Consider the following 15,916-nt stretch of genomic DNA (forward strand, 5'->3'; position numbering starts at 1 on the left):
CCAGGAGTACCTGGGTTCAAATCTCACCACAAACACTTAATAATTACCTAGCTTTGTGGCCTTGGTCAAGTCCCTTAGCCCCATTTGCCTTTCAAAATCCTAAAAAAAAAAAAAAAAAGAAAAGATTTCCTGTTTCCTTGATGGACTCGCTCATTCCATCAGTGCCAGTATCAGGGATAATTTGGGGCTGTCTGCAATGGATAATACCATCTTTATCCAGATAAAGAACTGTGGAGTTTGAACAAAATCCAAGGACTTTTTCCTTTAATTTAGAAAAAAACCCTGCTATCTTATATCTGATTTTGTTATCTCTTATACTTTTTTGTTTCTTCCTTAAGGATATGATTTCTCTTTCATCATACTCAATTTGGATCAAAGTCCAACATGGAAATAATGTAAAGACTGACAAATTGCTTTCTGTGAGGGGTGGGGGGAGGGAAGTAAGACTAGGGGAAAAATTTTAAAACTAAAAATAAATAAAATCTTTAATAAAAAAAGACTTCCTGTTTTTTGAATGGATCATGTTTAAATAGTACAATGATATGTATTATACATCAACATATATCAATTGTATATTGATACATTTATAGATACATGTTTGTTTATATATATATGTTATATATATGCTATATATATATATACATTATATATATATATATATATTTATATATATATATATATTTATATATATATATATATATATATATATATATAGTGGGTTTCCAGAGCTAAGATGGTGTTGGGAAGGTAAGAAATTCCCAGAGCTTTTTAGAAAACAACTTTAATTCAATCCTTTACACAGACCTGAAAACTACAGATCCCAACAAGAAAATAGTAAAATAAATTCTCAACCCAGGTTATCATGGAGTAAAGATCTGTCTTTTCTGTATACTTCTGGAGAAGTAAAACCCAGCATTGTCAAGAGAGCAGATAAGTGCTAGAGACAGTGTAGCTTGGGTCCAAGCTTAGCAAGATAGCATGATAACAGCCAACTATGAGGATCCCAATCCCAGATCAGAATACAAGGTCTGAACCTTGAAAATGTGGATGCGACATATGAGTTGGGGAGAAATAGCTTCATAGGCAAAGTCTTGGCATAAAGGAAAAAACAAGCTTATGCATACACAATGCCTAGGTTGCTCAGGCAGCACCTTGGCAAGCAATATGCCAGGGACTGGATCTGGGCTCCAGCACACAAAAAGTTGGGACTATATTTCTTATACCTACCAGGAGCTAAACTCTACTATCAAAAGAGGGAAAAAAGAGCACTCTCCCTAGAAAGGTATTATTCTGATAGGGAAGATAAAAATATCATCTTGGAAAGGAAAGCAGAGACAAATTTTCTACAAATGAAGCCTCAAAGGAGTTTATGAATATGCATCAAATAGAAAACTTGTTGAAAGGGTTCAAAGGTATTTTAAAAGCAAAGTAAGAGAAGAAAAGAAAGAAGAACAAGAATAACAAGAACAAGAAAGAGAAGAGGAAGGAGAAAGAGTTGGAGTAGGAGGTGGAAGAAGAGTGGAGGAGGAAAAGGAAGGAGGAGGAAGAAGGAAAATGGAAAAAAAAGAAATGATAGCCAAATAATTCTATAAAATTGACTGATGAAATCCACTCCTTTAAAAGTAAAAATGATCAATTGGAAAAGAATTCAAATCATCAAAAATAAATTTTAACTATTTGGAAAGTCATGTGACTCATCAAAAGGAAAAACTAGCCAACTTAAAAAGGATATATAAAAATTAACTAAAGAAGGAAAAAAGAAAGTCTAAATATTAGAACTGAATGAATGGAAAATAATGACTGAAACACCGAGATTCCATCAAACAAAACCAAAAAACTAAAACAATAGAAAAAATTTAAAGTACATTTTAGGGAAATCAAATAGCTTTGAAAATAGTTTCAGGAGAGATATTATCAATTATTGGTCTACATGAGAATTTTGAAGCAAAAAAAAGTGAGCATGGAAAATATCTTTAAGGAAATTATCATGGAAAACTACTTTAATATCCTAACAAGAAAATAAAATAGTCCTAAAATGAATCCTTCAATCACTTCCAGAAAGAGATCCCAGAATAAAAATTCCAAGGAACATTATAGCCAAATTTATGAATTCTCAGCTAAAGAAAAAAACACTACCAAGCTGCCAAAAAGAAGTAATTTAAATACCAAGGAGTCACAATCAGAATTGCATAGGATTTATCAGCTCCAATATGAAAGAATAGGAGAGCCTAGAATAATATATTTCAGAGGGCAAAGGATCTTGGAGTACAACCAAGAATCAACTAACCTACAAAATCCAACAAATTCTTTCAGCAAAAAGATGGATTTAGAAATAAGAAGTGAACTTCTAAAATTTTCTGATGAAAAGACCACAAATTAACAGAAAATCTGATCTTCAAATACAGGACCAAAGAGATGCATGAGGAAGTAAATGGAAAGGGGAAAAAGCACTAATCAATAATATTAAACTACATATTTCTCTCCATAGCAAGATAATACTTGTAATTTTTGAGAATTATATTTCTCCTAGATTAGGTAAAAGAAACATAGTCAGAGAGGGGGTTTGCATATAGCATGACCTTGAAAGAGAAGAGCCTTTAGCCAGTACTTTAAATATTGAGGGCTGAATATAGTAGAGTCATGTTCTTAAAGGTTATGGGTATAAATGGTCCATGAAGTGGTTTAACTTTACTGGATACTCTAGCTTCAACTAGAGTTGAGTGTACCTAGAGGGGCAGGATATAAAAGAGGTACTTTTGAAGGATAAGGATTGTATGTCTATGGAGGGAATTGAAAAGAGGGTATGGTATAAATTGATTATAAATTGATGGCATATATGGCCCTTGAAAAGTGTCTTCTAATGAGACAGAAGAGGGTACTTGGACAGAGGCTTTGTTTATGAAATGACTATTTCACAATGTTGTTTATAAATCAATGAACCAATCACTTACCCTTGAGAATTGTGCTTCATTTGGTACAGATAAAAGGATCATATTTTGACAGAGTGTCTATGGGTACAGAGATAAAACAATAAAAATATGTAAAGAAGGATTATTCTTAGAGAAGGTTAAGCATTAGAAAATAAATAATACCACAAGAAGAGGCATAAAGAACTATTTTAGTGGAGGGAAAGAAGGGAGGAAATGAGCACTAATAAATAATACTCTCAACTTATTTGTCCCAAAGAAGGAATAATATACCTTGCCAATTGGGTTTAAAAAATCCATCCTACCCTAAAGGGAAGTAGGTAATAAAATGGAAAGAAAGAATAAGAAAGGACTGATAAAATAGTAGGCAAAAATAAAAACAATAGTAAATGTAATATTAAAGCTTAAAATAAAAATAAAAGTTAAATAGGAAAGGGAACAAAACTGGTGAGGAGGGATAAGGGAACAGGAAAGATAAAAGTGTAAAGGCAGAAGATATCCTGGAGGCAAATACAGAGTTAGTAATCTGCAACTGAAAAGGTAAATGAGCAGAATGGATTAAAATCCAAAATCCTATAAAATATTATTTACAAGAAGGACATTTGAAGCTGAGAGAAATACACAGGGTAAAGGCAAAAGGTTGGAGCACAATATATAATGCTTCAGCTGAAGTAAAAAAAAATAAAATAAGAGGTAGAAATCCTAATCTCTGAAAAAGCTAAAAACTAATACGGAGTTCATTAAAAGGGTTGAAGAAAAACAATTACATCTTCTTAAAGGCAATGAAGTGATATCACTATGAAGTATATATATATATATATATATATATATATATATATATATATACATACATATATATATGTGTGTGTGTGTGTGTGTGTGTGTGTGTGTGTGTGTGTACACACTAATTGGTATTGAATCCAAATGATTACAGGAGAACTTCAGTGATTTACAAGGAGACATAGCAAAAAAATGATAGTGGGGCACTTCCACCTCCCCTCTCTCAGAATTAGATAAACCTAATCAAAAAATAAACTAGAAGGAATTTAAGAAGGCGAATAGATTTTAGAAAACATAGAAATGATAGACCTCTAGAGAAAATTGATTGGAGACAAAAAAACATACATTTTTCCCAATATACATGTCAGCAAAATTGACCATGAATTGTGGCATTAAAAACCTCACAATCAAATACAAAAAGGCAGAAATATTAACCATATGTTTTTTAGATCACAATGCAAAAAAATAGCAAGTAATAAAGGGTCATGGAAAGATAAATGGAAAATCAATTGCAAACCAAATAGTCTCATTTAAAGAATGATTGATTCAAATAACAAATCATAGAAACAACCAACAATTTTATCTAAAACACTGACAATGGGTCATCATATAAAAATTCATGAGATGAAATCAAAGCAGCTATTATGGGAAATTGTACACCTCTAAATGCTTATATAGGGAAAGTAGAGAAAGAAATCAAAGAACTCGAGATAGAACCAAAAAAAAACTAGAAAAGAACCAATTAAAGGTTCCCAATTAAATATCAGATTAAAAATTCTGAACATCAAGAATAGATCAATAAAATTTAAAGTAACAAAAGCATTGAATTAATAAAACTACGAGTTGCTTTTATGACCAAAACACAATAAAATAGATAAAAGTTTAGTTAATCTAATTTTTAAAAAAGAAAGAAGGAAATCAAATTATCAACATCAAGAATGAAGAATGAACTTATCTCAAATGAGGAAGAAATTAAAGTAATAATTCAGATCTATTTTGTCCAGCTGTATGCCAAAAAATTTTATAATCAATGTAATATGGATGAATATCTACAAAAATATAAGCTACTTAGATTAACAGAAGAAATAAAATACTTGAATAAGCCCATTTCAGGGAAAAGAAATTGAAGAAGTAATGAATAAACTCCTTATGAAAAAAAATCTCCAGATCCAGATGGATTTAAAAGTGAATTCAATCAATAGGTTAAAGAACAATTAATTCCAATTTTATATAAACTATTTAAAGAAATAGGTGGATGAGAAGTTATGACAAATTCCTGCTATGACACCAATACGGTGCTGATAACTAAACCTAGAAGAGCAAAGCAGATGAAAAAAATTATAGACCAATATCCTTAATGAATATTAATATACAACCTTTAACTAAAAGTTTATCCAGGATGAGTTTATTCCAGGTAAATAGATATGGTAAAATATTAGGAAAATATTCAATATAATTGGCCATATCAATAACAATATTAACAGGAATCATTTGACTATCTCCATAGATGCTGGAAAAGCTTTTGACAAAATACAGCTCCCATTTCTATTAAAATCGCTAGAAAACAGGAATAAATAGAGTTTTCCTTAAAATGATAGGAGCTCTCTAAAACCATCAGCAAGTATTATATAAAATAGGAATAAACTATTAGCATTACTAATAAGATCATAGTTGAAACATTGATGCCTATTATCAACACTGTTATTCAGTATTGTGTTAGAAATATTAGCTTTGGCAATGAGAAGAAATTGACGGAATTAGTATAGTCAATGAGGAAGCAAAATGTCACTCTGTGCAGATGATATGATATTATATTTAGAGAACTCTAGATAATCACCTAAAAACTAATTGAATTAATTAGTAACTTTGGCAGAGTGGTCATATATAAAAATCCCACATAAATCATTAGCATTTCTATATATGACCAATAAAGCCCAAGAGCAAGAGATAGAGAGAGAAATTCCATATTAAATAACTATATAACTATAAACAAAATAAAATACTTGAGAATCTACAACCCAAGAAAAATCCACAAATTACAGAACAAAATAACAAAATTCTTTTCACACAAATTGCTCATGTTTAGACCAAGTTATTTTATTAAAAAAACAATTCTAACATAATTAAATTATTCAGGGCCATATGAATCAACCTACCAAGAATCTATTTTGTAAACTAGAAAAAATAGTAACAATATTCATCTGGAGCACCAAAATGTCAAGAATGTCAAACAATTGATGATAAAGAAATACAAAGAAAAGTGCGCTAACTGTACTAGATGTAAAACTATTTCATAAAGTGGCAATTAAAAAACCATCTTGTACTGGCTAAGAAGTGGAGAAATGAATCAGTGGATTAGGTTAGGTGCAAAATAAACAACAGTAAATGACTGCATTATTTGATTGATAACTATTTAAAAAAATAACTTGGAAAACTGGAAAATAGTATAGCAAAATCCAGGTATACATCCACTTCTCACACACTATACCAGAATAAGGTTGAAATGAATACAAGATTTAGAGATAAAGGATCGTGACATAGACCAATTAAGAGAACAAGAAATTTTTTATCTCTCAGATTTATGGAGAGGGAAGATGTTTATGATCAGACCAAAAAAAAAAAATAGGGACTATTATAAATTTCAATATGGATGATTTTTACTATACTAAATTAAAAAAAAAGGTTTTTAAACAAATAAAACCAATGCAGTCAAGATTAGAAGGAATGTAGATAGCTGTGAAACAATTTTCACAGTTAATATTTCTGATAAAGTATTTATTTTAAATTATATAATGAAGTGAATCAAATTTATCAGATAAGTGATTCTCCAATTGATAATTGATCCAAGCATATGAGCAGGTGGTTTCAGAGGAAGGAAATGAAATCTATTTTCTTGAGCTATAAACTTAATTATTTTACTTTAGAAAATGATAAGGAATACCAAAAACTAAGGAATACCAAAAAACTACCAAACTTTATAATCCCCCTTTATCTCATTGCTATAAGTATTAGATTTAAAAATATCTCTATGATTTTTTATCATTGTTTACATATTGCCAGGATGATTGTTTCCTGTGTGCTTCTACACCTCTCAGACATAAAAATTTTAGATGTACTAATTTTTTGAAGCAAATTGTTCTTTTCTTTCATCATTCTCCAACTCAATTAAATTATATTGACTTCTTTAATCCCCTCAGATTTATGTTACAGAAGTCCTCTGTCATTAGACTTATTCCTATCTCTTACTTTGGTAATGGTCATTAATTATTCCCAAGAAAACCATACTTCCATCTTTGATTTTTTGCCCCTCATTTAGTCCTGACTAATGGCTGACCCTATGGAACCATTAATCCTCTCTCCTGTGATATGATGATGATGTCATAGGAGGCCTATGATCTTCTAAGGAATGTGTCTTTGTTAATTTACTCCAAATAAAATCCATTATAAGACCTCTGTTTTATTCTACAGGCCTAAACTTCCCTAACCATGAGGGTAAAGGATACTTTTTAAAAGCCTTTTCTAAGTGGAAACCTATTTTCTCTAACTTCTATAAAAGTGCTCTCCCTTCATAAATTTTTATCATATAATCCAACAAGCCTATGCTTCAGATGAGAGACTAAATAAATTATAGTAACTTTTCATAATCAAGCTGTGATTATTTCTATATCTACCTTCTTTCTCATCATTAGACACTTTTTTATCTCTTCCCATATAAATCCCTTCCCATATAATTGTTAAATAAGTTACTTTGATTAATTTCTCATAATTCTTCTTTCTCTTAAATATTTAGAATTCTGAGACAGAATTTAACGTTACTGATCTGTCATTTCAATCTAAAATATTTTCATGAATATGAGAAAACATAAATATATAACATTTATATATATATATATATATAATATTGATCAAAGGTAATCTTACTTGGACAAGAGGTAGAAAGGACTTCTGTAGAAGGTGAAAATTGAACCAAACCTTAAAAGAAGTCAAATAATTCAGGAAGTAGAAATGAGAGAACACTTCAGGGATAGGGGAATAGTCTGCAAATTTAAGGATTTAAGACATGGAGTGTTATGTTTAAGGAGCAGGTAGAAGATCACATATTCTCAGTTGTCTCTTCCATTATGTGAAGAAGAATAAAATTTGAGTTCCCTGGAACTATAGAAAGGGATTATATGATTATGGTCTTAAAATATCAAATAGAAAATTTACATTTGATCAGGGAGGCTATGGGAAACACTTGAGCTTATTGAGTTGGAGGTAAAGCTTGTGCTTAATTTTTCAAATAAATGTAAGACACAATGTAGTAGAGAGAGGTGTAAAACAAGGAAAGTAACTAATAACTTATTCTGTATTTTAATACAGAAGCAAGATGAGATACAGGCCTTCCTAATGATGTTTGCTGTTTGGGTGCAAAAGAGGGAATGCACATAAGGGTATTTTTGAAAGAGAAAAGGCAGACATGGCAGAAATTGCTTATATAGAGAACTTGAGAATGAGAATTTGGGGTTGACACTGATGTTATAAGTCTAGATGTGTGTAAAAATGGTCATCACCTCACCAGTAAGAAGGAAGTTCAGAAAGGTAATGACTTGGAATAAAAAAAGGTAATGAGTTCTTTTTAAACATATTGATTTCTTTTACTACTGGCCAAGATGGCAGAGAGAAGACTGGCACAGTTCTAAATTCTTCTGATCTTCCCCCACATGAGATATGAAACAAACCTCTTAACAGAAATCCAATTAACAAAACTCAGAAAGAAAAACCAGGAGAAAGAACATTTACCTCAGGATTTGTCTTTCAGTTATGGGTGAGTCTAGGTGCAGAGGGAGGACTCTGCTGGGAACATGGGACTTGGGAAAACCTGGTAGCCTGGATTAGCCATGGATTAGCCTGATTAGCTGTGAAGCTAAAGCCTGGTCAACTGCAGGGGCTTGGGTCAACTAGGGAACAGAGGCATTGGTATTGGCAGTGAATCTCGGCATCTGGCCAGCAAGGTTTAGGGGAGATTTCTGGTGGGGAGAGCTGTGGACATCATCCCTGGGCTCCTTTGTTCTGGCAGAACACTACACACCTCCATTTCCACTGAAACCTTTTCCCAGAACAAAAAAAAAAAAAAATACAGATATTCTGCCCCAGGCACAGGTGTGTGAGCAGCAGAACCACCCCAGCTAATAAGGACAGTGATGACCTCACTCCAGGGTACAGCCCATCATTGATTAAAGACAGAAGTATTTAACAGTTTAAATCACTCCCTGCAGGCCAAGGAAGAGGGCTTCAATCAAGGTCACAGACACTCCAGAGAAGAAACCAGCACTCCCTACTGGCACGCTGGAGAAATTACACTCAAAGACAAAAATATCTAGCACCTGCTACTGGCCACCTGGAGATATTACACTCAGTGAGTAAAGCCTCTAGGGATCCCAACACCAAACCTCCGTGAACCAGCCCGTCCCCAACTCAAGGTCTTAGAAAAATGAAGAAAGGTCAATTGAAAGGAGGGTCCATAGAAAAATTCTTGGAAGGAAAAGACCCTAATTCAAAGAGACTTTGAAACTCTGAGGAGAATATGATCTGGCCTCCAGCACAGAAAGACTTCCTTGAAGAAATAAGGAAGGAGTTTTAAAATGAATTGGAAAATTTAGGAAAAGAAACACAAGAGAAGATTAACACCTTGCAACAAGAAAATAAATTATTGGAAAATAAAATTGGACAATAAAAAAATGAGAATAATTCTCTCAGATCCTCCATTGGACAAAAATAAAATGAAAATAATTCACTCATATCCTCAATTGGGCAAACAGAAAGTTATTTAAAAATAGAATTGAACAATTGGAAACTGAGCTGCAAAAGGTAAATGAAGAAAACTCTTCTCTAAAAAAAAAAAAGAATGAAGTCTATGGAAACTAATGACTTCATAAGACAGCAAGAAACTTATAAACAAAACCAAAAAATAGAAAAAATAGAAGGAAAATGTAAAATACTCATCAGCAAAACAACTGACCTCAAGAATAGATCGAGGAGGAACAACCTGAGAAATATTGTTCTTCCTGAAAATATTGAAGTGGAAAAAAAATGCCTAGACTTAAGGATTTAGTGATGGAAGACTACCCCTGATATCATGGAACCAGAGGGTTAAATAGTTATTGAAAGAATACATAGCTTTTTTGCCCACTCCCCCTTCCCCCAGCACCGCTCTGGCTGCATCACGCTCACACTGAGCTCCAGCCCACAGCCTCCCGCCTCTGCCATGATCATCTACCGGGACCTCATCAGCCATGATGAGATGTTCTCTGACATTTACAAGTTCTGGGAGATCGCGAATGGGTTGTGCCTGGAGGTGGAGGGGAAGATGGTCAGTAGGACAGAGGGTACCATTGATAATTCACTCATCAGTGGAAATACCTCTGCTGAAGGTCCTGAGGGTGAAGGAACAGATGCCACCGTAATCACTGGAGTTGATGTAGTAATAAACCATCATCTGCAAGAAACTAGTTTCACAAAAGAGTCCTACAAAAAGTACATCAAAGACTACATGAAATCAATCAAAGGCAGACTTGAAGAAAACAAGCCAGATAGAGTAAAACCTTTTATGATGGGAGCTGCAGAACAAATCAAGCATATCCTTGCTAATTTTAAAAACTATCAGTTCTTCATAGGTGAAAACATAAATCCAGATGGCATGGTGGCTCTCCTGGACTTCCGTGAGGCTGGTGTGACCCCATATATGATTTTCTTTAAGGATGGTTTAGAAATGGAGAAATGTTAACAAATTTAGCTGATTACTTTGAATCACCTGTCATCATAACTGGCTGCTGCTTTTTGTCATCTACACAACCACCAGGACTTGGACAAACTTGGACTGATGTCATCTTGAGCTTTATTCCTTTATTTTTGACCTTGATTTATTTGGAATGGAGGCATTGTTTTTAGAAACATGTCATGTAGGTTGTCTAAAATAAAACGCATTTAAACCCATTTGAGAGAATTCTTCTTGGTCTAATGTTTTCTAAGCTCAAATTTCAGTAACTTGCTACAGTTGTACCTCAAGGATCATTGTAGAGATCATTGCCTGGTCTTAGGTCAGCATAAGACTCTTCAGATAGACTTTTCCTGCAGTTGACTGCCTGTGAAACTGGAATCTAAAATTCTGTTTGCTAGTTGAACTGAGTCGAATAAGGGAAGAGATGCCTACAAAATGTGCCAACAATATGAAGTGGACCTTTCTACATTTTCATTTCATCTACAAGCTGAAGTAGAGTTAACTCTGGAAGAGATTACATCCAAACTGAATAAAATGAAACCATGTAAAACTATAAAAAAAAGGAATACATAGGACCCCTCTGGAAAGGAATCCCAAAATGAAATCACCAAAGAATATTGTGGCCAATTCCAGAACTATCAGACAAAAAAGAAAATCCTGCAAGTAACCAGAAAGAAACAATTTGAATATCAAGGAGCCACAGTAAGCATTTCAAAGGACTTGACTGCATCAACATTAAGGGATTGAAGGGCCTAGAACAAGATTTTCTGAAGAGCAAGGGAGCTTGGAATGCAGTCAGGAATCCACTATCTGGTAAAGCAGAGCCTTCTTTTTCAGGGGATAACATGTACATTTAACAAAATGGAAAAATTCCAATAATTCCTGGTAAAAAGACGAGAACTAAATAGAAAATTTGGACATCAAACAGGAGGTTCAAGAAACACATGAAAAGGTACAAAGTGGGGAGGGGAGTAAAGAACAAAATATACTATCCAATAAGATGAAACTGGCTGTATCCCAGCATAGGAAAAGATTCTCATAACTCTTGAAATCTGTAACATTAACAGAGAGAATATACCTAGACAGACATGATGGACACTCATGACTTATCCATGAGAGTGATATCTAATGGGATAAAACTGGCTATAACCTTACTTGGGAGAAAGACTCTAATAACTCTCAAGAATTGTAACTCTATTCGAGAGAATATACTTAGCCAGAAGTGATGGATACTCAGAATTTTCTTTTACTCAGATAGAATTATTTAAAAACACTTCCCCCTTAAAAAGGGCAACAAGAAGGACCTGGGAAGATGGAGGTTGATTGGGATAAATCTTACTACATTAAAAGGTACAAAACACCTATGGTAATGAGGAGAAGAAGGAGAGAGATGAGAAACACCTGAATCTTCCTTACGTCAGATTTGGTTTAAAGTTAACTTAAACACAAACTCAGTTAACTTAAAAAACATTTTACCTTTTAATAAAGGGGAAAGGGGAGGGGGGATGGAGACAGGGAGGGGGAGAAAAAGGGGAACTAACAGAATGAAGGAAAGGGAAAAGGGAAAAAGGGAAAGGGGAAAGAAAGGAGAGGGGTGTGGATATAGGAGAGGAAACACACTGAAGGGGGTGGTATTCAGAAACAAAATACTGGGGAATATGGATAAAGGAAAAAAAAAGAGGAAAAATAGAAACAGAGGGAAGATAGCATGGAGGGCAATAAAGAGTTAGTAAATGTAACTTTGAATGTGAATGGGATGAACTCTCCCTTAAAACATAAGTGAATAGTAGAGTGGATTAAAAACCATAATTCTAAAATATGCTGCTTAAAAGATACTCATTTAAAGCAGAGAGATACATATAGAGTACAGGTAAAAGGGTGTAGCAAATTATATTTTGTGTCAGATGAAGTGAAAAAAGCAGAAGTAGCAATCCTTATCTTAGACAAAGCACTAAAAAACTAGATATCATTAAAATCAATAAGGAAGGAAAGAATATCCTCCTAAATGGAACCTTAGAAAATAATTTCAATACTTAATATGTATGTATGCATCCAATGGTATAGCATTCAGATTCTTACAGAAGAAGGTGAAGGAGCTGCAGGTAGACATAGACAACAAAACTCTATTAGTGGGAGACTTCAACCTCCTGCTCTCATATTTAGATAAATAAAATTGTAAAATAAACAAGAAACAAGTTAATGGGAGAAATAGATTGTTAGAAAAACTAGATATGATAGACTTATGGAGGAAACTGCATGCAAATAGAAAGGAATATACTTTCTTTTCTTCAGTACATGGCACTTAAACAAAAATTGAGCATGTACTGGGCCATAAAAACTGAATAGTAAATGGAAGAAAGGCAGAAATAGTGAATACATCCTTCTCAGATCACAATGCAATAAAAATCATATACAATATTGGGTCAAGGAGATATAGACCCAGAACTAATTGAAAACTGAATAACCTCATTTTAAATAGAGTGGATCAAACAACAAATTATAGAAAGAACTAATTATTTTATCCTAGATAATGACAATAATGAAACAACATATCAAAAACTACAGGATTCATTCAAAGATATTGTCAGGGGATATATTATGTCTTTAAATGCTGACATGAATAAATTAGAGAATGAGGAAATCAATGAATTAAAAAAGCAACAAAATATTTAGAGAAAGAACAAATAAAAACTTCGAATTAAATATCAAATTAGAAATTCTTAGAATTAAAGGATAAATTAATAAAATCGAAAGCAAAAAAAACTAACAAATTTATAAATAAAACCAAGAGTTGGATTTATGAAAAATCAAATGAAATTTATAAACTTTTGGTCAATTTGATTAAAAAAAGAAAGAGCAAACCAAATTGTTAGTATCCACCAATGAGAAAGAAATTAAAGTAATAATAAGGAATTATTTTGCCCAATTCTATGCCAATAAATTTGATGATCTAATTGAAATAGATGAATATTTACAATAATATAAGTTGCCCAGCTTAAATTAAGAGGAGATTAAATAACTAAACAACCCTATCTCAGAAAATGAAATTCAATAAGCCATCACTGAACTCCCCAAGAAAATAATCTCCAGGGTCTGATAGATTCAAAAGTGAATTCTACCAAACATTTAAGGAACGATTGGTTCCAATTCTATATAAAATCTTTGGAAAAATAGGGGAAGTCAGAACTCTGCTTAACTCTTTCCATGACACCAATATGGTACTGATGCCTAAACCAGGAAGAATTAAAACATAGAAAGATAATTATAGACCTATCTCCCTGATTAAAGTAGATGCAAAAATTTTAAATAAAATCTTAGCAAAACAAGTTCTCACTAGGATAACACATTTTGGCCAAGTAGGATTTATCTCAGGAATGCAAGGTTGGTTAATATTAGGAAAACTGTTAGTATAATTAATTATATCAACAATAAACCTATCAGAAATTATATGATTATATCAATAGATGCTGAAAAAGCTTTTTGACAAAATACAGCACACATTCTTAAGGAACAAATGGACTGTTCCTTAGAAAAACAAACAGTATCTATCTGAAACCATTAACAAGCATTATATTCAATCGGGTGCAGCTGGAGGCATTCCCAGTAAGATCAGGGGTGAAACAAGGATGTTCATTATTACCACTACTATTAAATATCGTATTAGAAATATTAGCTTCAGCAATTAGAGAGGAAAAAGAAATTGAAGGCAATAGAATTGGGAAGGAAGAGACAGAACTCTCACTTTTTTGCAGAAGACATAATGGTATACTTAGAGAATTTCAAGAAATCATCCAAAAAACTACTGGAAACAATTAGCAATTTTAGCAAAGTTGCAGGATATAAAATAAATTCTCATAAATCCTCAACTTTTCTATATATGTCTAGCAAGATACAGCAGGAAGAGCTAGAAAGAGAAATCCCATTCAAAGTAACTTCGGACAATTCAAAATACCTGGGAGTCTATTTCCCAATAAAGACAAAGAAATTTTTTGAAATCAATTATGAAACACTTCTCACATAAATGAAATCATATTTAAATAACTGGGAAAACTTCAACTGCTCATGGATAGGTTGAGCTAATAAAATAAAAATGACAATTCTACCAAATTAAACTATCTGTTTAGTGCCCTACTAATCAAAATTCCCCAAAATTACTTTAATGAGTTAGAAAAAGTTGTAAGCAAACTCATAGGGAGAAATAAAAAGTCAAGAATTTCCAGGAATTCAATGAAAAAAAATGCAAAAGAAAGTGACTTAGCCCTACCTGACCTAAAATTGTATTATCAAGCATCAGTCATCAAAACTATCCAGTATTGGCTAAGAAATAGAGTGGTGGACCAGTGGAATAGACTAGGTGCAATAGCAGGAAATTATTATAGTATCTGCTGTCTGATAAACCCAAAGAGTCCAGCTATTGGGATAAAAACTCTCTCTTTGATAAAAACTGCTGGGAAAATTGGAAGTTAGTATGGAAGAAACTTAGATTAGACCAACACCTCACAGCCTATACCAAGACAAGATCAAGGTGGATACATGATTTAGACATAAAAAATCATATTATAAGCAAACTAGAAGATCAGGAACTTATTTACCTGTCAGATCTAGGGAAAGGGAAGCAGTTTATGACTAAGGAAGAGATCGAGAACATAACTCAAAACAAACTAGATGATTTTTGATTACATAAAATTATAAAGCTTTTGCACAGAGAAAACCAAGATCAAAGGAAATTTAATAAATTGGGAAATAATTTTAACAACTAATGTTTCTGACAAAGGACTCATTTCTAAAATATACAGAGAAAGGAGTGAAATTTAAAAAAAAATCCATTCTCCAATTGACAAATTGTCAAAGGATATGCAAAGAGAATTTACAGATGAGATCCAAACAAGCCATAGTCATATGAAAAATTGCTCTAAATCATTACTTATTAGAGAAATTCAAATTAAAGCTTCTCTGAGGTACCACCTCACACCTCTCAGACTAGTCAATATTACCAGAGAGGATACTGATCATTGTTGGAAGGGCTGTGGGAAATCTGGGACACTATTACCTTGTTGGTGGACCTATAAAATGGTCCAACATTTCTGGAGAGAAATTTTGAATTACATCCAAAGGGCAACAAAAATGTGCATACCCTTTGATCCAGCAATAACAGTACTGGATGTATACCCTGAAAATATGATGACAAAAGGTAAAAACATCACTTGTATAAAAATATTCATAGTAGGCCTGTTTGTGGTGGGAAAGAATTGGAAATCAAGTAAATGTCCTTTAATTGGGCAATGGCTTAGTGAATTGTGGTATATGTATGACACTATTGTTCTATTAGAAACCAGGAGGGATGGAAATTTAGATAAGCCTGGAGGGATTTGCATGAGCTGAAGTTGAGTGGGAAGAGCAGAACCACAAACAACACTGTATACCCTAATAGCAACATGGGGGTGATTCT

General features: G+C 32.9%; 1 protein-coding gene across 1 annotated transcript; it reads left to right on the forward strand.

Moving 5' to 3' along the window:
• The first annotated feature begins 9,954 nt into the window (after positions 1–9,954).
• On the forward strand, positions 9,955–10,780 carry LOC141513958 (translationally-controlled tumor protein-like). The gene has a single exon (XM_074224320.1). The coding sequence runs from the start codon at positions 9,955–9,957 to the stop codon at positions 10,471–10,473; it is 519 nt and encodes a 172-aa protein (XP_074080421.1). The 3' UTR covers positions 10,474–10,780.
• Positions 10,781–15,916: the final 5,136 nt, after the last annotated feature.

This window comes from Macrotis lagotis, chromosome 1 (genome assembly GCF_037893015.1).
Source record: "Macrotis lagotis isolate mMagLag1 chromosome 1, bilby.v1.9.chrom.fasta, whole genome shotgun sequence".
NCBI lineage: Eukaryota > Metazoa > Chordata > Mammalia > Peramelemorphia > Peramelidae > Macrotis > Macrotis lagotis.